The sequence below is a fragment of the Lontra canadensis genome, unplaced genomic scaffold (genome assembly GCF_010015895.1).
Source record: "Lontra canadensis isolate GAN:19392208 unplaced genomic scaffold, GSC_riverotter_1.0 scaffold53, whole genome shotgun sequence".
Taxonomy (NCBI): Eukaryota; Metazoa; Chordata; class Mammalia; order Carnivora; family Mustelidae; genus Lontra; species Lontra canadensis.
The window spans coordinates 775,697-798,390 of record NW_022631047.1 but is presented as its reverse complement, the minus strand read 5'-3'; the positions used below and the strand labels follow the sequence as shown (position 1 = coordinate 798,390).

Below are 22,694 nucleotides of genomic sequence, written 5' to 3'. Positions count from 1 at the left end.
GGCCCTCTAGTGGCAATGAAGGGATCTAAGCAGTTCTTGAATGTTTCCATACAGGCTTGTTGGAAAAAAACCTTCATTTTTATCAGAAATGTAACTGCTGAGAAATAGGGCTTGGGAGTATTGTTGTACCTGAACTGAAGATCTGAAGGAGGCAGGGGTTGGAGAAGGTCTGTCTCTCTGCTCCTGTCTCCCAGTCTTAAAAAGACAAGGGCCGGGGCACCTGGGTGGCTCAGTTGGTTAAAGCCTCTGCCTTTGGCTCGGGTCGTGATCCCGGGGTCCCGGGATTGAGCCCTACATCGGGCTCTCTGCTCAGCGGGGAGCCTGCTTCCTCCCCTCTTTGCCTGCTTGTGATCGCTGTCTGTCAAATAAATAAATAAAATCTTAAAGAAAAAAAAAAAGACAAGGGCCATGCTATCCCCATGCTTTTTCTCCCCTTCCTTTTTTTTTTAAATTATTATTTTAAAGTAATCTCCACACCCAACATGGGGCTTGAACTCACAACACAGAGATCGAATCACATGCTCCACCCACTGAGCCTGTCCCCTACCTATATAACCTCTTTAGTCATAAGGAATTATAACCTCTTGAAGGCCCATTATGCACTAGGTCCTGTGCTTAGTTCTGTAGTCAGCCAAAGACATAGCACAACTTAAGGACTGCAGTAAAGAGTGGCTTGGGGTGTGTGTGTGTGTGTGTGTGTGTGTGTGTATGTGTAAAGCCTCCCCACTCTAAGCCATCCTAAACATACAATATAAGAAAGAACAAGTCTCCTAGCACCTCCTGCAGTTTTCTGCCCCTGGACCTCTCATCTAGAATGATACTAAGCCTTAAGGCACTCAGCTTTGCTTGCAAACAATGCTAGTGGTGATAACACATTACATATGACCTGTGTTTTTCACTCCATCCTTGGATATGTTAAGATATTTTTTTTTTTTTTGAGACTTCAAAGTGGGGCCCAGGGTGATCTCTCTAAAGAATAGGATGAAATTGGTCATACCCAAAGCTTCATGTCTTCTTTAGGATCTGTGGTCCATCATACATCGTCAGTTATTGGTGAGGGTAGGAGGGGAAGAAAGGCCAAGAAACATCTAAGGAGGAGGCGTATAATGCCTACTGTTCCAGGTGCTCATTTCTTTAATCAACCACATCACAAAAATCAGAAAGAAAGAAACCGCAATGAACAAAGGGAAAGGAAAAAACAACAGCCTTGCTCTCCCCAGCCTCTTCTTTCTCCTCTTCCTTCACAGGGTGTGTGTTTGTGTGGGGTGGGGGGGCACATCCGGGGCCCAGGGCTGGGTCCCAGTCAGGTCTGCTGGGCAGACAATTGAGTTTCACTTCCTGTCAAACCCAGAACAGAGGCAAAATGTCTGGGGGCACAAGGGGAGGGAGGGTTAAGGTTGGTGGTGGATAGGGGCCACTTCAGGATTCACTCTTGCAGAAAGGTGCAACGTATCCTTCTAAAGGTTTCAGCCCACACTCTCACCTGTGATAATCATTAGTAACAAGGCTAAGGACAGGATGCTGACTCAGTGAGACCGAAGCACATTGTTCAGAGTGTAGGGATTAAGAATGGCAGTGTTAGAACACTTGCAATAAGTGTGTATGGGATGCAAATCAGTTTTAAAATGAGTCTTTTTGAGACCTTTTGAGTTGGGCCTCTGGTGGAAGTCAGAAGGTAAAGCATGGGATGGAAGACAAGCTGTGACCTGAGAAAACTTCAAAAGCTTCATGTCAAAGCTTTAGGAAGTTCCTGGTCAGTCATTACGCTCACCTTTTTATTTTTTAAGTGGGCACACAGCCAGTATTAGAGCTAGTCACTAATATTTGCCCCTCTCTACGGGTTCCAGCGGTACAGTTGGACATTAACCTAAGCCAAAGTGGGGGATTTGGAGGAAGGTAAAACAATCAATAAGGAAAAAAAAAAAACAAAAACAACCAACAACGTAGTTGGGAGAGCCAATACCTGAGGGGAGGAACCTGCAGCCGGCCGCTCCCAGGCTGTAGGGGAAACTAGTTTAGCAGGATTTAGCCCTTAAGGAACAACAGCTGCTGAAAAGAGCGGGGGAGGGAAAACATTTGGGTTCCTCTAAAGAATAGGGAGGCACGGGGCGGGCCGGACTGCAAAGAGAGTGACCGTACAAGCCCCATTATTGGCGAGTTGCCCGGCTTTGGATCCCCAGCGCCCAGACCTGGACGAGGTTCATTAGAATATTAACTGGCTCCGCCCCGAAGCCTTCACTCTGCCCTTTGACCCCGGGGCCCAGCCTGAGGAGGTTCCGGGGGTCGAAGGCCAGAGCAAACTTGGTCCGTCCTCACTACGCCGCCCGAATCCTCGGGGCCGCCCCAGGGGCAGGGCTAGCCAGGGCTGCCCGCCCAACCCGGCCCACCGCCTGCTCGGTCGTGGAAATCGCCAGCAGCCCTGAGGCATTGGGGATAGGTGACCGACGGGCAGCACCCTCTGCCTTGCACACCCCTCTCGCGGATCTCTGTCCCGAGGGTTGAGCTGGGTAGCCGAGGGCAATCGACACGCGATTTCGACCACCCCACTTCCTAAGAGAGGGTCAGTTGGGGGTCTTCCATTCACCCCTGACAACACTGGTGCGCCCTAGTGCGTTCCCAGAGTTTGCGCGCCCCATTCCCCAAGCCGCTCTGGGACCTCGATGCAGGCTAAGGCTTGAATATTCTAACTCAGTTTTCAGCCCCACTTTCCGGGTACAGGTGGGCCTTGCCCCCTTTTCCCTGGAAGGTCCTGGACGACGGAGAGGCGCCGTGCCTCGGAACTTCTCTCGGGGCCCAGAGGACTGCTTTACACGGAGCAGGCACCCAATATTGATATCCGTGGCAGTAACAGAGACTACGGCTTTTATTTATTGAAGTCTTTAGCTTCTTCTACCTTTTGCCTCCTCCACCTCCTTACGAAATGGTGTACTCTCCCTTTAAGACTAAAATGGTGTCTGGCTATGAGCGGGACTCCACTTCCGGTGGGGAGGGGGGCGGGACCCCAGCCCGCTCACGCCGGAAGTGGTTTGCGTTTTCAAGATGGCGACTCCCTATGTAACTGACGAGACCGGCGGTGAGTGCGGGAGGCGCGGAGCCGCTTCTCCCCGGGCTCTCGGGGCAGGGGTTCGGACGTGGAAAGGGGTCTGTGCCCCGCCCATCCCGGGGCCCCTCCTTTTGCCCCGCCCTCCGGACCGCCTTCCCCATTCATTCTCTCCTATGGGGTGTCACCTGCGCCCCCTTCTGGTCTCGTGTTTAGGGGTCTCTGCTTCCGGTCACCCAAACCCTGGGGTCCTTCAGTGGAAGTCCCTGCTCCAGAACCCTCATGGGCCCTTAGCTTTTCTCCAGTAGCTGGCGATCCCCTATCTCTTGGTTTCTCCAGTCTTGGGAGCTCCTACACGCTCAGTTCCCTCCAATTCCAGCTTTTCCTTCTCTGTTCCCCTCCCCCATCTATCTGCTGTACCTGCCTCCTGCCCTACCCCAGCTTCGTTTTGATTCTCTTTCTCGAAGTTGTATCTGTTAAAGACCTCTTTATTGCTATATAATGCTTTTTCCATTCTCTTCCTCGTTTTCATTTTTGGGTCACTGAGGTTCAGAGGTGTGAAGGGAAGAAGAACCTAATATAACTTTCAGCTTGAGTTTTCTTCCTGATGGCATCACTCTTCTGTGTTTTCTCTGGTGGTGATGGTGATAAAAGTTGAGGGATCTGAGAAGGAAGAAGGCAAACAGGAGGTGTCTAGTGTGGCCTCTCAAGCCCTCTGACAAATTCATAGAATCCATTGTTACTTCTGGTTAGAGAAGAATTTCTGGCCTGGCTGATTGAGGTGCTGAAGTGTCCATTGTGTATGGAAGTTTATGTGTTGAAAACTGAAATCAGTGTTTTCATTCTGGTTTTGTCCCATCCTAATTTCCTCATCTTTAGAAAAATGTGCATAGGAATATCTACGTAGTGACGATCAAATAAGATAGCATATGTGAAAGCAATTTATAAAATCTACAAGGCAAGGTGTTAACTGTTTTTTGTAGCCTTCACTGTGTATGCGCATCTTCTATAGAACTGACACTGTGTATGCTGTGTTTTAAAATGTGCCCTTTATGCTTCTTGCTCTGCTACCTTGCATGTTCCTTACATCTCAGCCCACCTCTCCTATGGTATTTTAGGACTCTGCTGTTTCTCCCCAGCCTCACATTTCAAAGCGGTACACAGAACCTCTCTTCTCCAGTTCTCTACTCAGTGGGTCCTTCATCTACTGGCTCCTTTTAATGTGTGCTTTGAAAATATTACTCATTGTCCAGTACACTTTTCTTTATTTTTAACTATTTTCTTTTTAAGATTTTTAAAAACATTTATTTATTTGTCAGAGAGAGAGAGCGAGCGAGCACGCACAAGCAGGCAGAGTGGCAGGCAGAGGCAGAGAGAGAAGCAGGCTCTCCACTCCCATGTGGGACTTCATCCTAGGACTCTGGGATCATGACCTGAGCCGAAGGCAGCGGCTTAACCGACTGAGCCACCCAGGCGTCCAACTATTTTCTTTTTAAACTGATTTCATGAAAATCCAGGAACCACGTTTCACCCTACCCTCCTACTAAGAGGTATCTTCTATTCTCTGGGGCTGTGTAGAAGAAGGAATCACACTGCTTTTTTGCTTTCTCTTACTATTTCTAGATCATTAACCTACCACGGTCTCTCTAATCTTTATGGAAGGTATCGCCATGCAATTATAGCGTTTTCTCTAAAACCTCAGGGCCATCATTTATTGCCCACAAGGGCCCAGACCTTGTTGCATCACACTTTTTCCTCCAGTGTTTCTTGCTCTTATTCTCAGTGTCTCCAGCATCTTTGGAATACTCTGATCTTATAGTTCCTCAGCACAAGATGGTTGACTGTCATTTGTATTTTTTTTTTTTTTTTCCTTAAGTAGGTCTTGCTCAGTGTGGAGCTTAACTTGAAGCTTGGACTCACAACCCTGAGATCAAGACCTGAGCTGACATCAAGAGTCGGTCTCTTAACCAACTGAACCACCCAGGCACCCCTTCTTTGTATTTTTAAAGTAGCTGCACATCAGGGGCGACTGGCTGGCTCAATCTGTTATGTGTCCCACTCTTGGTTTCAGCTCAGGTGGTGGTCTCAGTGTCTGTGAGATCCAGCCTGGCATCAGGCTTTGGGCTCAGCACAGTCTGCTTGTTGCTCTCCCGCTGCTCCTCCCAGTGCTTGCTTTCTCTCTCTCATATAAATGAATAAATTCTTATAAGAAAAAAGTAGCTGCACAGCAGAATCACTGTAATCGGGACCTCCTCTGTGACACTTCTTCCCCTTTAGGTGCTCTCCATCACTTACTTTAGCCTCCGTACCAGTTACCTTTTTCACATCCTATTTCACATACCTGTTTCTGGTATCCACAGAATCTGCTTTTTGCCCTTCTTCGGTTCTTGACCTTTCCCATTTCATTACATCTACCAGTACCTTCATGACTACCTTTGATGCTGCTCTTGGTGACTAGCCACTTTGATACTATCTTCATTGCTTTTCTTCATTTATTTTGATCTATACTTAGCAAGCACTTTTGTTATCTTGAGTCATACCCATCACCTATTTTCTTGGCTTCTAATGTCTAGGCCATAGCACATGGCTAGAGAAAAAGCACAAAACTAGCACATTCAGTATAATAAAACTTAGTGTTAATTTCTATCAAGATCCTGGCTTCTCTCCAGTTCTTTTTCCTTTGCTTACATTCTGTCATGGCTCTTTCCCCCAACCTTTTCCAGCATTCTGTGACCCTCCCTTCTAATTTTCTCTCTTATGGCAGATGGCGTCACTCTCCACCACCCCCCAACTTTCTGTTTCATTGAAAAGTCAAGGCCTATCATTTCTTTCCTGTTCACAGCCTGATTTCTTGAATAACAGGTCTCCACATAATGTTTTCATTTCCTTACTGCTTATTTGTCCCTTAATTCTTTAGTTTTGTTTCTAGTGCCACCCTCTTTTCCTGGTCGCCTATTCTCTTTTCTAATTGGTGGGCGAATAACTTTCATTCTTAAATATACTGTCATACCTTACAGTCAGTCTGCCCAAAATCAATGTATTTTTTTCCTTCCTTATTTCTGTTAATGACACTTAGCCAAACCAAGATCAACTTTTTCACCATCACCCTTTTTAATTTTATTTATTTTTTATTTTTTATTTATTTTTTTTTTTAAAGATTTTATTTATTTATTTGACAGACAGAGATCACAAGCAGGCAGAGAGGCAGGCAGAGAGAGAGAAGGGGAAGCAGGCTCCCCGCTGAGCAGAGAGCCCGATGCGGGACTCGATCCCAGGACCCCGAGATCATGACCCGAGCCGAAGGCAGAGGCCTAACCCACTGAGCCACCCAGGCGTCCCACCCTTTTTAATTTTAAATAGACTTTACTTTTTAGAACAGTATTAGATTTATAGAAAACTTGGGAAGATGATACAATTCCCATATATGTTACACTCAGTTTGTCCTATTATTAACATCTTACATCAGTACAGTGCCATTATTACAATTAATGAACTGATACTGATACTTTTTTTTTTTTTTTAAGATTTTATTTATTTGTCAGAGAAAGGAAGAGAGCACAAGCAGAGGGAGTGGCAGGCAGAGAGAGAATCAGGCTCCCTGCTGAGCAAGGGGCCTGATGGGTTCTGTCCCAGAACCCTAGGGTCATGACCTGAGCCAAAGACAACTGCTTAACCGAGTGAGCTACCCAGGTGCCCCTGATACATTATTAATTATAGTCTGTACATTATTCAGAGTTCCTTAGTTTTCACCTAACTTTCTTTTCCATTCCAGGTTCCCATCCCAGATACCACATTGCTTTTAGTTTTCACGTCTCCTTAAGCTCCTTTTGGCTGTGAACAGTTTCTCAGACTTTTTTCCTTGTTTTTGATGACCTTGATAGTTTTGAGGAATACTAGTCAAGTATTTTATAGGATGCCTCTCTTTTGGAATTTGTCTGATGTTTTTCTCATGATTAGACTGGGGTTATGTGTTTTTGGTGTACAACCTCAGAGGAAAAGTGACATTTTCATCATGTCAGGGGTACCTATCATAACAATTTTTTTACTGTTGATACTGACCATGATCACTTGGCTGAAGTAGTGTTTGTAAGGTTTCTCCACAGTAAAGTTACCCTTATTTCCCTTATCTTTTTCATACTGCACTTGAGATAGAAGTCTCTATTCATGGCCCGTAAAGAGGGAAGTTACACTTCCTTCCTTAAGGATGAAGTATTTACACATGTTATTTGGAATTTTTCTGCAGATTTATCTCTTCTCCATTTATTTATTCAATCATTTATTTATAGCAATATGGACTTTGGGTTATAATCCACTATTTATTTTATTGCTCAAATGTTCCAGCTTTGGACATTGGAAAATTTCAGTTGGCCCTGTGTCCCTTTGACATACCCCCAACAGTGTAGGTTTTTGTTTTTGTTTTTTTAACTCTTTCTTACTTTCTGGCCTAGAAGATGCTCCAGGCTCATCTTTTTATTTCCTGTCCCAGTCCTAGAATCAGCCATTCTCCAAGGAGCCCCTATTCCTTTTACTGGAGAATAGTATCAAGAAACCAAGATCAGAGCACTAGGTATTTTTGTTTTATTTGTTGCATCATCTTTTATTCTTCTCTTTCCCCATTCCCTGCCATACACTAGTTGTCAAAATGTCATTCTTCTGTTCCTACTGCCGATATCCTTATCCCATCTTCAATACTTGTCAGGTACATGGCCTTGGGAATTTTAAACCTTAGGAATCTAAGCTTTAGTTTTCTCATCAATGAAATTGGTATATGTGTTGCCAAAGCAAGCACTCATCAATGAAATTGGAATAATAACTCCTACCACATAGTATTATTGTGAGAATTAAAATTTAAATGAAAGGATATACATTTCTGGCACATACAAAGTGCCCAGCAAATGGTTCTGTAAGTATTACTGTTTGTAAGGATTATTATATGGATCAGAAGAGATTATATATCCAAAGTATCAAGCATAGTACTTGAGTCCTTCTTCAACCTTGATAAAATTCCATTTTCCTTTATCCTGAAAATATTGCTGTGACCTCCTAAATAGTTGTCCTATCTCCAGTCTCTCTCTCTCTCTCTCTCTGTTCCAGTTCATATGACACACTGTTGCCAGATTACTGTTCCTTAAGTACAGATTTACTTATGTAATTTTTGTTCAATATAAATCATTCACCCAGAGTCTCCTGTTTAATTTGGAACATATCCTTCTGATCTTTATTTTTTCTGTGCATTTTTAAAAAAAGATTTTATTTATTTATTTGACAGAGAGAGACACAGCAAGAGAGGGATTACAAGCAGGGGGAGTGGGAGAAGGAGAAGCAGGCTTCCGGCAGAGTAGAGAACCTGATATGGGGCTCCATCCCAGTACGCTGGGATCATGACCTGAGCCGAAGGCAGAGGCTTAACCCACTGAGCCACCCAGGTGCCCGTCTGTGCATTTTTTTTTTTTTTAAGATTTTATTTATTCACTTGACAGAGATCACAAGTAGGCAGAGAGGCAGAGAGAGAGAGGAGGAAGCAGGCTCTCTGCTGAGCAGAGAGCCTGATGCGGTCTTGATCCCAGGACCCTGAGATTATGACCTGAGCAGAAGGCAGAGACTTAACCCACTGAGCCACCCAGGTGCCCCTTTTCTGTGCATTTTTAAAACATTTTTTAAAATTTTTATTTTATTTTATTTTTTTAAGATTTTATTTATTTTATTTGACAGAGAGAGATCACAAGTAGGCAGAGAGGCAGGCAGAGAGAGAGGGGGAAGCAGGCTCCCTGCTGAACAGAGAGTCCAATGCGGGGCTCGATCCCAGGACCCTGAGACCATGACCTGAGCTGAAGGCAGAGGCTTAACCCACTGAGCCACCCAGGTGCCCCTTTAACACATTTTTTAATTAGATGGTATATATAATTATATTTTGCCTTTTCATTTAATCTTATGCTATAAATATTTTTCCTTGCTATTAGAAATTCTTTGTAAACTATAATTTTTTAAAATATTGGCAGAGTGTTTTATTGCTTGGGCATGCGCTTTCTCTTATGTTTCTTCTGTTAGTGAACTTTTATTTTATTTTATTTATTTATTTTTAAAGATTTTATTTATTTGTCAGAGAAAGAGAGAAAACATGAGCGGGGGAAAGAGCAGAGGGAGAAGCAGGCTCTGTGCTGAGCAAAGAGCCTGATGTGGGACTGGATCCCAGGACCCTGACCTGAGCCAAAGGCAGACATTTAACTGATTGAGCCACGCAGTCATCCCTGTTACTGAACTTTAGATTGTTTCCAGTATTTTTGTTAGAAGAATTCTGTGAATATTTTTGTGCATAATTTTTTGCCTGCATTTGGGGTTATTTTCTTAGGATTGAGTTCCCAGAAATAGAATTACTGGGTTACAGGGAATAAGCATTTATTGATTTATTATTAATTATAGAGTTAATTCATATTGATTGTAGGAACCTTGGAAAATGTTTTTTAAGCAGTATAAAAATACAAGTTACACACATATTTGATAATTCTAGAACCCAAAGATAACTATAATTACAATTCCTTTTAGTTTTTCTGTGTACCTATGTAGCTTATTTATATTTTATATAATTGGGATCAAAGCAAATAGCTATATTTCCCAAAATATGATCCTCGGAATGCTTAGTAGTCCTATAAGATATGCTACAAAATAAGTAAAAACAAAATAAATAGCAAATAAATAAATAAGGTTCCTCTGGTCAAATAAATTTGGGAAAACTGTAAATCACACTCCCATTGTGAATAGTCACGTGAATAAGAACACATTAAGTCTTGCCGATAAAAACAAAATTGCTTTCCTATGTTTAGCCCATAATTGGCCAAACTTATTTAATGATTTTGGGGGGTAACTTTTATTAATATCATATGGAGATAGTATTTTATATAACAAAAGCTTTGGGAAATGCTTGGAAACGATAGGACTACCTTTATTGTCTTTCTGTGTTAGCCATATTGCTTTCTAAAGGGTTTTATCACCAGCAGTATATGACTATGCTGATTTAATGACATCTTTGACCACACTGATGTTCTTATCTTCAAAAATTCTACTACTCTGACAAATGGAAATTTTATTTTATTGTTTTATATTTTTTCTTTTATTATTAGTGAGATTGAACATTTTTGTATCTTTTTCATTTATAACACAATATGCAGTAGTAGTGTAAAATGTACAGCTTTTGGAGCATAGCCTGGGTTTGAATTCTGTAACTTACTGACCATAACTTTGGACAAGCTATTAAATTTCTCATCCTTTGGTAGCTGCTACTCTCTTTTTGGAATTGACCGTGAAATTTACATATATACCATTTGCTCTTAGATGCTACTCTTTAATATGAGTGCCAGCCACTTTTCAGTATAGTATCATCACATACTAGGTATCTGCCTATAATTCCCAGTGAAACTGGGCTATGTGGTGTAAGACAGGTAGAATAGCATTGTGCCTTTGTGATCTTGGACCCATCTTTAACCTCTTAAGGACTCTTAATCTTAGCTGTAGATGATAATATCTACCCAATGTCTAGATTCAATAGAGTAATATATGTAAAGTTTCTGATGCAGTGGAGCCACTTATTAATAAATGCTCTTTCCTAACTGTTCTTAGCATACTGTGAGTTTTCCACTGCTATGATTTTGCTTGTTGTTACTCCTTTTAGGCCTTTTCCCTTCCTTTCTCTGCCCACAGAAATATCAGCCACTGATTTGTTATTGTTACTACTACTACTACTACCTAGTATTTAAGGTTGGGTCCCTGAGATTCTCCTGATTTTCTGTCATCTTCCCCCATCAAACACAGTATGATTATTTAGTCTGTTGAAATCTGGTACCAGTATGTATCAGTGTCTCTTAAGATACCTAAGATGTTTATATTTTTGTTTTAGTCCTTACCTAACTTGTCCACCCTCTTCCTTAGACTGTAAATTGCTTGATTTTTTTTTAAAAGATTTTATTTATTTATTTGACAGAGAAAGAGCACAAGCAGCGGGGGTGGGCAGCAGGCAGAGGGAGAAGGAGAAGCAGGCTCCCTGCTGTGCAAAGAGCCCGACGTGGGGCTCAGTCCCAAACCCTGGGATCATGACCTGACCCAAAGGCAACCGCTTAACCGACTGAACCACCCAGGAGTCCAAATTGCTTTAAAATAGGGACCATTTTACTCCCTCTTGATAATCCCTGTAGCACTTACTAGGATACTTTTCTCATAGGAAGCTTTCAGTAAGTGTTTATCTTTTTAATAAATATGTAGTCTGGTTTCTGACTACTCTACTTTTCTGAAGCTATATTCTTAAAGATAACTAGAAATTTCCAAACTGCCAATTTTTCTTTTTATCAGTTTTCCTTTTCCTTAATCTCTGTGCATTATTTAATACCCTTAATCAGCTGCCCTTAAAACTCTTTTGGTCTCCATGGCATAACACTGTCCTGGTTCTGCTCTCCTACAGTTGTTTTCTGTGACTGCTGACACCTTTTCTTTCTTGAGGAAGATCATCATGACCGTTTTTCCAAGGTCATTTCTCCATATTGGATCTTATCTTTCTGTATTTTCCCCAGGTTTTAGAAACCACATCTTTGTGTTATAATTCTTGGCCCTAAGATCATCCCCAGGCTCAGATTTGTCACACAGATCTTCTTTATTCAAACAGGTCATAGGGATTGAACAGTCGCTTCAACCTAACGCCTTAGAGTTCTCCCAGGCCTTGTTTTCTGTTATGTTTCTTCACTGTGTTCCTGCCACCCCCCCAAATAAGGCCCTTTTACAGTTTAAGGCAACAGATTAAGGATTACAAAACAGCGGATGTGGGAGAATAGCTGAATTTACCATGTTCTTATGGTAGCAATCCCTAATCTGTGGTTCTGACATTCTCAAGGGGGCTACCTGACGATCCTGATAGCCTGCACTTGGTTTCGAGTTCTAGGGGTAGGAATCTCCAAACCACTCCCTTCATTTTCACTTTACCTCTGAATGAAAGGACATGAAGGACAGAGAATGGAACCAAGAGGACATAAAATAGGTTCTCCTTTGTGATAACGGGCATCTGCATCTCAGGGCTTCCAGTTAGGATGGCCATTCAAGAAGCTTCTGCCATGTCTTTACTCACGTTCCATTGCTACTTGTCTTAAGACTTGAACTATAATCTTTGTGCAGTTATCTTAAATATATGTTTTGAGTATTGTCCTTTCCTCCTTAATTTCACATAAAACACTGCCTGTCTAGAATTGAATTACTTATTTTCACAAAGTTGTCATCTTCTCTAGACTTTCTTTGTGGTTTTTTGTTGTTTGTTTTAATTCCAGTATAATTTACAGTGTTGTATTAGTTTCAGGTATTGGATCAGTGATTTTTATCCTCTAAATTTTGCACATTCACAAGTGATACTGTAATTAGTTTATTTGCGGTCTTTTTTTTTTTTAGATTTTTTTTTTTTTAATTTATTTATTTGACAGACAGATCACAAGTAGGCAGAGAGGCAGACAGAGAGAGACAGGAGGAGGCAGGCTCCCTGCTTAGCAGAGAGCCCGATGTGGGACTCGATCCCAGGACACTGAGATCATGACCTGAGCCGAAGGCAGAGGCTTTAACCACTGAGCCACCCAGGCGCCCCTGTGGTCTTTTTTATTACCTTTCTTCCTCACTAGAATGCATGGTACAAAAAGGCAGGACCCTTGCATGCTTTGTTCATTGTTGTATCCCTAACTGCTGTTACAGTGCCTGGCACAACACCCAGTGCTCAATAAACATTTAAAATCCATGTGTGAATAAATATTACCATATGCCCAATTTACCCACAGGTATGTTGTAAAAAATAAGAGAATACACGTGAAAAGCACCAGATTAAACCCATTATAGCAGTTTCAATTACCTTGTCTCTCTAATTCAAATCTTGGCAGTCTTTTGGCCCTATTGACTTCTTCATAATGAATTTCTCTTTCATTTTCCTTTCAGTACCCATAGAGATGATCTAAATCAGTTTTTCTCTGTGGTGACTATTATTTTCATTTATTCTACTTTTAGTTTCTATTATACATTTTGAGGTTAATCCTTAAGCACTGCTTTGAGCAGATCCTGTGTACTCTGCTTTTGGCCTTCAGTGTTCTCCCACAGTCTGAAGCTTAAGTCCAAACTCAAGAGAGATTGGATACTTTCCATATTCTGACTAATTTACTTCTAGTCTCTTTTCCCAATACATGTGCTTTTTGCCCAAAGTATACTAGGTTCTTGTTCTCTAGTATGATGCTTAAATTTACTTATTTTTTTAAAAGAGTTTTTTTTTTTTTTTTTTAAGATTTTATTTTTAAGTAATCTTTGTACCCAGTGTTGGGCTTGAACTTGCAACCCCAAGATCAAGAATCACATGGTCTACCAACTGAGCCAGGCAGGCGCCCATCTTTATTTATTAATCCGAATTAATTACAGCCTTCTATAGACTAGTCCATTTGCCTCAGAGATCAAAGACAAAGTCTCTGCTCTCAGGGAAGAATGCAATTATGTTAAACATTAGAGCATGATAAAGGCCAAAACAGGTGCTGTGCACCAAGGTGTTGCACAAAGGGCTACTTTTAACCTGGCTTGGGATGGGAAGGTCGGGGAAGACTTCACTGAGGAGTATATACTTGAACTTGACCTTTAAAGACCAAATAGGAATTAACTAAGATAAGAATCAAGGAAAATCTATTCCAGGCCAAAGGAAGCAAAAGCAAAAATGCATAGAAAATAGAGACACAGGTCTAGTAAGATTAGTGAATAAATATTCAGTGGCTGGAGCAGAGTGTAAGTGACTAAGTGCTGAGAGAGGAGACTAGCAAGGCCTTTTTTGTAGTCCCATCCTCCATGTAAAGACCCTGAAGGCAATAGGAGTCCAGAATTTTAAGCAGAGTCCTGACTAGTTTGATTTGCCCTTTGCCTAGTCCCGCATGCCTAAAATACTTCCCTTTCTCGTAACCACATTCACCGTTCCCTGTCTAAATCCTCTCATCTTGCAAAGATTACAACAGGTCTGTGTCCTCCACAGAATCTTTTTAAATCACCAGGGGTCAAAAGTAATTTCACTCTCTGTTGTGTACCTGTTCTCCAAACCATTTAGGTTTGAAACCTAAAATGAGATTTTTAAAAAAAGATTTTATTTGGGGGGCTCCTGGGTGACTCAGTTGTTTAAGCATCTGCCTTAGGCTCAGGCCATGTTCTCAGGGTCCTGGGATGAAGATGCCCCCCTCTCCCCAACCCTGTTTAGGCACCTGCTCAGCAGGGAGTCCATTTCTCCCTCTCCCCCTCCCCCATCCCCTGCTCTTGCATGCTCTTTCTCTCTCAAATCTCAAAAAAAACAAACCTCAAATGAATATAAAGTTTAGAAAAAAAGATTTTAAGTTATTTCCACACCCAGCATGGGGCTTGAACTCACAATCCCAAGATCAAAAGTTGTACGCTTTTGATCTGATCATGACCTGAGCCAAAGGCAGAGGCTTAATGACCGAGCCACCCAGGCACCCCAAAATGAGAGATTTTTAAAACCTACAATATGGGCACCTGGGTGGCTCAGTTGGTTAAGTGACTGCCTTCAGCTCAGGTCATGATCCCAGAGTCCCGGGATCCAGTCCCACATTGGGCTCCCTGCTCAGCCATGAGTCTGCTTCTCCCTCTGACCCTCTCCCCTCTCATGCTCTCTTTCTCTCTCTATAAATAAATAAATAAATCTTAAAAAAAAAAAACCCCTACAATATAACAATATTAATGGGCATTCTTAGAAAGAAAGATTATGGGATGCCTGGGTGGCTCAGTGGGTTAACTGTCCATCTTCAGATAAGGTCATGATCCCAGCATCCTGTGATGAGTACCACATTGGGCTCCTTGCTCACCCGGGAGCCTGCTTCCTCCTCTGCCTGTCTCTCTCTCTCTCTCTGACAAATAAATAAATCTTTAAAAATAAAAGATTATTTATAATCTAATCACCCGACAACTTTTCATATTGCACATTCTTTTCTAAACTTAAAAATATACAAAACATACTTAATAATTGAAATCATGGTATATTTATATAGTTTCATTGTGTTTCATATTATGTCACATTATGTGATTTAAAATTTTATTATCATTCGTTAAAATTACATCATGTCTCTTTAAAGTTTATTTATTTATTTTTAAGTAATCTGTACATCCAATATGGGACTTGAACTTGCCACCCCGAGATCAAGAGTACACACTTCTGACTGAGCCAACCAGGTGCCCCTATTATCATTTTTATTGGATGTATTCTATACTGTTCCTGTATACCTGGACTTGAAGTTTGTTTTTAATTTTTAGTTCTTTATAGATAATGCCATAATTTACCCATGATTACCTCTCCCTTTCTTCTTTTTCTGTTTTTGTTTTTTACTGTTGGAAGTATTTCCTTATGCTGTATTCTCAAGGTTGGAATTACTAAATGTGTTGAATTATTTTTTGCTTTAGCCGTTTACCCCTCCCCTATCAGTGACTTCCCAGGTGTTGTGGATTCTTTGCTAATAGATCTGTCTGGCGGTCTCTCCCTTTCCCTTTTCACTGTTTTAGCCAGTTCTTTCTCTCATGCCAGGGTTATCGCACCCTTTCCCCCCCTAACTGGTTTCCTGAGTCTCCAGGGTTTTCCCTTGCCAATTCACCTTTTCATCCTGCTGGATTAATTGCCCTAAAACACTGCTTTGGATAAAAGAGTCATTCATTGGACAAATGTTTATTGAATGCATGCCATGTACCAGATATTAAACTCCTTAGCTGGCGTTTCAAGGTCTGAACATCCCCCGCTCATTAGCTTTACACCAGCCCTCTGACTCAGCCACCATGTCCTGAACATGCCATCTCCGTTCCCACGTGTGCATTTGTTTTAGGATGAGCATCTAGTTTGAATCCATTCTGCCTCCTTGTTTACTTATGTGAGTTTGTCTCTTTCTTTAAAGCCCAGCTCCAGTCAGTCCTCCCCCCACGAAGCCTCAGCTTTTTCATTCTTCAGTTTATACTCTTCTCTTTAAACTGTTGCATTTAAGCAAAAAATATCCTCAGTGCCTTTCTTTTATTCACCAGGTAAACCTTAAATTCCTTGATTTTGTGTTGAAGGCTTTCCAAGATCTGGCCCCATTTTTTTCTTATGCCCTAACATGAACTGTCTGATTCACCCGGACTCCTCTTTCTGTTCTCTAAATACTCCATGTGCCTTTCCACATCCATGACTTTCTTTGCTTGCTTGTTCTTTGTCCTGTCTCTTCTACTTGTCAGATCTTACCCATTTTCTTTAACAATTTTTTTTTAGTTTTAGTTAATTAATGATATTTGCATTTTGAACAAAAAGCCAATTCATGGAACAATATATAATCCATATGTAAAGACCTAAACTTGACTTTTTAAAAAAGATTTTATTATTTGATAGAGGGGGAGCACAAGCAGGGGAGCAGCAAGTAACGAGAGGGGGAGAAACAGGCTTCCCACTGAGCAGAAAGCCTGACATGGGGTTAGGGCTCAATCCTAGGACCCTAGGATCATAACCTGAGCCAGAGGCAGATGCTTAACCTACTGAACCGCCCAAGCGCCTCTAGGCTTGACTCTTTACTTTTCTTTTACAAATCTTTCTTTTTACAAAAGTAATACTTAAAAAGAAAAAAAAAAAAAGTAATGTATGGGGCGCCAGGCTGGTTTAATTGATGGAGCATGTGATTTCCTCTCAGGGTTGTGAGTTCAAGCCCCATGTAGGATGTGGAGCCTACTTAAAAAACAAAACAAAAAAAACCAACACAACACATAATATAAGATATATGTGTATATATAAGATTTTTAAAGACATACTAATGGTATAAATAAAGGTATCTATGAGGACAGAAAGTATATATATAAATGGTTAATGGTTTCTATTACCTCTTCTTCCAGGTTGCCCCTCTTAAGATAACCAGCATTAAAGGCTTGGTATCTTTGGTATGTGTCCTTCCACACCTTTCTCCTTGCCCCTGTGTGTAAACTGAATGGACTGTTAAGTGCTGCTCCGTGCCCCAACAAGATTGGGAGTGTACCTTACACCAGCAGTTCTCAACAGTGTTGTCCAGGACCCTTGGGGGTTCCCTAAGACAGTTTCAAGAGGTCTGCAAGCATAATTATTTTTATTATATACTAAGATGTTAGTTGTCCTTTTTTTTTTTTCTGGGTTGACATTTGCTCTGAGGGTACAAAAGCATAGGTGGATAAAACTGCTGGTACCATGGCACTAATCAAGGTGGGTATACCAACTCCCACTCACTGTGCTCTTCACTGCCACATGCTTGCAGTAAATAAGGCCAGTTTCACTTAAGAATAGCCTTGATTATACACTAAGATTTACAAATTTTGTTAAACCCTGGCCCTTGAATACACATCTTTTTACTTTTTTCCAGCTTTATTGAAATATATTTGACATAGAACATTGTGTAGGTTTAAGGTATGCAATGTAATGATATGATACATGTATGTATTGTGAAATGTTTACCACAATAAGGTTAGTTATCACATCCTTCACAAAATTACCATTTTGTTGTTGTTAAGGTCTACTCTCATAGCAACTATGAAGTATACCTTACGGTTCTCTGATAAGGATGGTTACCATGCTTAGATTCCCCAGAACTTACTCGTTTTATAACTGAAAGTTCCTCATCTTTTTAACGTTCTCTGTGGACTAAATGGGAAGGGAGGATGAAACACTTGGCTGCATATTGAAGTAAGGTGGGGTCTTAAGGAAAAGCACTGGCACAGTTGTCCATAAGTTGCAAGCTAAACAGGCTTCCTTTCCGTGGAACACCATTTTTACATAAAAAAACCGCTGACAAACTCATAATTGAGAACTGGGTATCTGCTAGGCATTTTCCTGAAAGGAAGGAAGTGAGCTTGTCATTTCAAGGAAAACAACTGACACTCTTTGTTGCTAGTGGTAAAATTCAAGCCTTCAAGTAAAAATAAGAATTCTGGAAAACTTGTATTTGCCACTGTGAGCTTGACAGCTTCCCAGTAAAGACTTTTCTGATCAGATTAATGAATTTTTTTTTAAGATTTATTTATTTATTTTAAAGAGAGAGAGACCATGACCAGGAGGGGCAGAGGAAGAGACAACCTCAAGCAGACTCTAAGCTGAGCTTTGAGCCTGATGTAGGGTCTCAATCTCTTGACCCCCAGACTGCCACCCGAGCCAAAACCAAGGGTTGGATGCTTAACTGACTGTGCCACTCAGGCACCCTATTTGTTTTGTTTTGTTTTGTTTTAAGATATATTTATTTATTTGGAGGGGAGCAGAGGGAGAGAATCTCAAGCAGACTCTCTGCTGAGCATGGAGCCTGACACATGGCTCCATCCCATGGCCCTGAGAGCATGACTTGAACCAAACCCAAGAGTTGGACACTTGACCAACTGAGCCACCCAGGCACTGCTGTGTTTTGTTTTTTTTTAAAGATTTTATTTCTTTATTTGACACACAGAGAGAGATCATAAGTAGGCAGAGAGGCAGGCAGAGAGAGAGGGGGAAGCAGGCTCCCTGCTGAGCAGAGAGCCCCATGCGGGGCTCGATCCCAGGACCCTGAGATCATGACCCAAGCCGAAAGCAGAGGCTTAACCCACTGAGCCACCAAGGCACCCCTGTTTTTTGTTTTTTTAATATTGCATAGTAAAATGGATAATATTACAAAATAAGAGTGGAAGGGATTCTGAAAGAAAAAACTTTAAGGATAATTACTCTCTATACATTGCCCTGCAACTTGCTTTTTCACTTAGTATATCATAAGCACCATTCAAGCCAGAGTGAGCGCATTTATATCTGACACTCTTTCTCGTAACAGCATGGTGTTCCATCATGTGGATGGTCTGTATGTATTCAGGCATTCATCCGTTGATGGCCAGACAAGTTGCTTTCAGTTTTTCCTATTTTAAGTTACGCAGCAACAAAGATCCTTTACATATATCCTTATGTACTGGTGCTTTTACATGTGAAGTATGGATCCTTAAAAGTTGACCTGTTTTTCATGGCCCATTTTAATTAAACTTACCCTCTCTACATCTCCAGTCATTTCTGCTTCCTATAGTTCTTGTTTTTGCCCGTTTTGGCTTTTTACTCAGTTATTGGGTGCCCCCATGGTATTGTCTTGTGTTTTTTTTCTTTCTTAAACTCCTCTTCTCTGCCTGTCCTATCTTGCCAGCAAATTAAAAATAGAAGATAGTGTAAAAATAGAAACTCTTGGGGCACCTGGGTGGCTCAGTCGGTTAAGTGTTCAACTGTTGGTTTTGGCTCAGGTCATGATCTCAGGGTAGTGAGACCGAACCCCACATCGGGCTCTGCGCCCAGCACAGAGTCTGCTTAAAGATTCTCTCTGTCCTTCCCCTGACGTGCATGTTCTCTTCACTCTCTCAAGTGAATGAATAAAATCCTTTAAAAAAAAAAAGAAAAAAGAAAGAAACTCCTGGGTACAGGATTGGTGTATGATACAGTGTTTGGTTACTCAATGAATAATGATGAGATGGGGAATTGAAGGTTGATGAGAGAAAAGGACGTCTTCATGGTTGCATTTAGTGGCTGGATGGGGGCTGAGGACAGCTGTGTGCATTCATGGATTCTTTCAGATTCAGAAATATTTGAAAATTAGGAAGAATAACTGCTTAACTTAATTCTCTCATTGCAGGCAAGTACATCGCTTCAACACAACGACCTGACGGGACCTGGCGCAAGCAACGGAGGGTGAAAGAAGGCTATGTGCCCCAGGAGGAGGTCCCAGTGTGCGTGGTTAGGCGTGAGGAGGGGGTACTTAATGGGGTCCCTACAGAAAAGAAGAATCTCCTGATCCCAAGACCCTAGGAAACGGAAGGAAGGAGCAACTATCTGAGAAAGAAGAAGAGAGGGTGCTGGGATTCAGGAATGAGTGAGGGGGTTTAAAGTGCCTAGTCTCGTTCCTGTGGCTTCTGTTCTTTGGAACCTCCAAACAGCATTTAGATAGAGAGAACTTTGAGACCTGGAGACCCTCCCACAGACTGCAGAACAGGGGGAAATTGGAAAGGGACCACAGGAGAGGAAGGAAGCAAGAAAGTGAAATGGATGAAGTGATTAGAAGGTTAAGAAAAGGGCTCCAGAAGTCAGTGTTTCTTTGAAACTGTTGACCTCTCTTCCCTGCAGGTATGAGAACAAGTATGTGAAGTTTTTCAAGAGTAAACCAGAACTGCCCCCAGGTCTGAGCCCCGAGGCCACTGCTCCTGTCACCCCATCCAGGCCTGAAGGAGGGGAACCGGGCCTCTCCAAGACAGCCAAACGCAACCTGAAGCGGAAGGAGAAGCGGCGGCAACAGCAGGAGAAGGGGGAGGCAGAGGCCTTGAGCCGGACTCTCGATAAGGTGTCTTTGGGAGAGACTGCCCAAGTCCCCAGTGCTCTGCAGGGCTCCCGGGCAGCCCCTACAGCTTCCTCTGACCAGCCTGACTCAGCTGTCACCACTGAGAAGGCCAAGAAGATAAAGAACCTAAAGAAGAAGCTTCGGCAGGTAGAAGAGCTGCAGCAGCGGATCCAGGCTGGGGAGATCAGCCAGCCCAGCAAAGAGCAGCTGGAGAAGCTAGCGAGGAGGAGGGCGCTAGAGGAGGAGCTCGAGGACTTGGAGCTGGGCCTGTGAGGCCTTTGGGGAGTAGGGAATGGACTGCAGAACAAACCATGGGGCTTTCTGGGGTCCTGGGGAATATGGGCAGCAGCAGTCAGGAGGGGGAACCCCCCATACTGACTCAGTTCCACCTCTCACGGTCCAACTCCGTCCTCCAGAGCCTAGCCTCGCCGTCATTCCTTCCCTCTTCTTCCCAACTCCTATTTTTTGGACTTTCTCCCTCCCATTCCCAGTGTTGAAAATCTCAGTGACTACCCCAGGTACCTTTGCTGCTGATTTGGGTGTCTTGTTTAAAAGAGAATTGGGTGGGTGGGACTCTTGGAGAACTGAGGTCGAGGATAGGGGGAGTACACCCAAGTCTTGGAGTCTTGGTTCCTGTTCACAGTGTTTATGGGTTATTTCTCCCTCCATTCCTCACCTCCTTTTTTTTTTTTTTTTTTTTTTTTAAAGAACAGAATAAAAAGTAGGCAACATATCTGACTTTGTCCCTCTCTTTTCAGCATCTAGGCTTCTAGTAGGTGTTTTATCTTCTTCAGTTTGGTACTAGAAGACAAGTGTTGGGAGTAATATTCCTTTTAATTTTTAAAATTTTTTGAAAGCTTATTTATTTGCGAGAGAGACACATAGAGAGCACAAGCATGAGCGGGGAGAGGAGCAGAGGGAGAGGGAGAAGCAGAAACAGACTGCCCGCTGAGCAGGGAGCCCGACATGGGGCTTGATCCTGGGACTCCAGGATCATGATCTGATTCAAAGGCAGACGCTCAACCAACTGAGCCACCCAGGCACCCCTATTTCTTTAAATTTTTAAGAATTATGAGTGTATGACTAAATTAGCAACACTGATTTCTGTATTGTTTGCTCAAACTTGAGTGAATAGTAATTAGGTCATAATAAAATGAAACTTAGAACAAATTTAATACCACATGTTAATTTCCATGTGTCATTATTCTGCTGCATAGCAATGGGAACTTTGTACCTCCCTTATTGTTTCTTTCTGAAACTCTTTTGAGATTTTATCTTCTCAGATGCCACCTCAAGATGGTATTGTGGGACAAACTAACACAAGAAGCATTTACAGCCAAAAAGAGCTTTCACTTAGTTTTTGCATATGTGATTCACCCCTCCCCCCAATTTACCACAATCTTTCTTTCTATCCAGCTGCTAGTGTATAGAGACCAACGGAGGGGAAGTCCACTGTAATGAACTGTCCCCATTGTTCCAAGTTCTTAGCCTGACTCATATGGTCCCACACAATCTGGCCTCATTTTTTGCCATTCCTCAACTCTGGCCAAACTGCTCCAACTATCCTGACTACTTCCTATTCATTGAATGAGCCCTATTCTCTCTGACCCTCAGTCATTTGCCCTTACGGGTCCATCTGCTTATAATACTCTTCCTGACCCCTTCTGCCTAGTCAAATCTTTCTCAGCCTTTGGATCTCAATGTCATCCTCTCTAGGAAGACTTCCATTACACTCAAATATTAATTTAGGTGCCTCTCTAAACTTGCTTCCTTACTTAGGTTTGTAATGGTATTTATTACATTACATTATCCTTGCTCACTTGTTAGCCCTCTTCCTCTTCATCAGCTCATTGCACTCCTTGAGCTCTGGGACTGTTTGTCATCATTGCATCCCAGTCCCCCAAACAGTAAATTCTCAAATAATTGCTTGAATGAATAAGGCCACAAGCCATGTGTAGAAACAGAAGATGAGAGATAATTTGTGCCTTGAACAGCTGAGCTCAGTTAACGAGGACTTGCCTGGGCACCTCAGTGTGAGACTAAAAGCCCGAGTTCCCTTATGCTGGACCCCTGCACAACTGTAAAGATTTTATAAATACAACTTAATTGGCTTAGATACAGATGTTTGATGTTTTATAAGTTCAGCCGCTTTAGGGGAGTCTACACCTTAAAAACTGTTATTAAGGAGAGATTGTTTTGCAAAAAGATTTGCCACAGTAAAGCTTTAAATTTCCTGAATCTTAAGTAGTTTGATTAAAGTTCATTTTGATATTTGTTGGGCCCTATTAGTTATTATGCCA

The 22,694-nt window shown here is 42.0% G+C and overlaps 1 protein-coding gene across 1 annotated transcript; it reads left to right on the top strand.

Moving 5' to 3' along the window:
- The first annotated feature begins 2,967 nt into the window (after positions 1-2,967).
- On the top strand, positions 2,968-21,095 carry PYM1 (PYM homolog 1, exon junction complex associated factor). Its single transcript, XM_032874416.1, has 3 exons — positions 2,968-3,073; positions 19,696-19,789; positions 20,184-21,095. Exons 1-3 carry the CDS (start codon positions 3,040-3,042, stop codon positions 20,665-20,667), a joined length of 612 nt encoding a protein of 203 aa, XP_032730307.1. The 5' UTR covers positions 2,968-3,039; the 3' UTR covers positions 20,668-21,095.
- Positions 21,096-22,694: the final 1,599 nt, after the last annotated feature.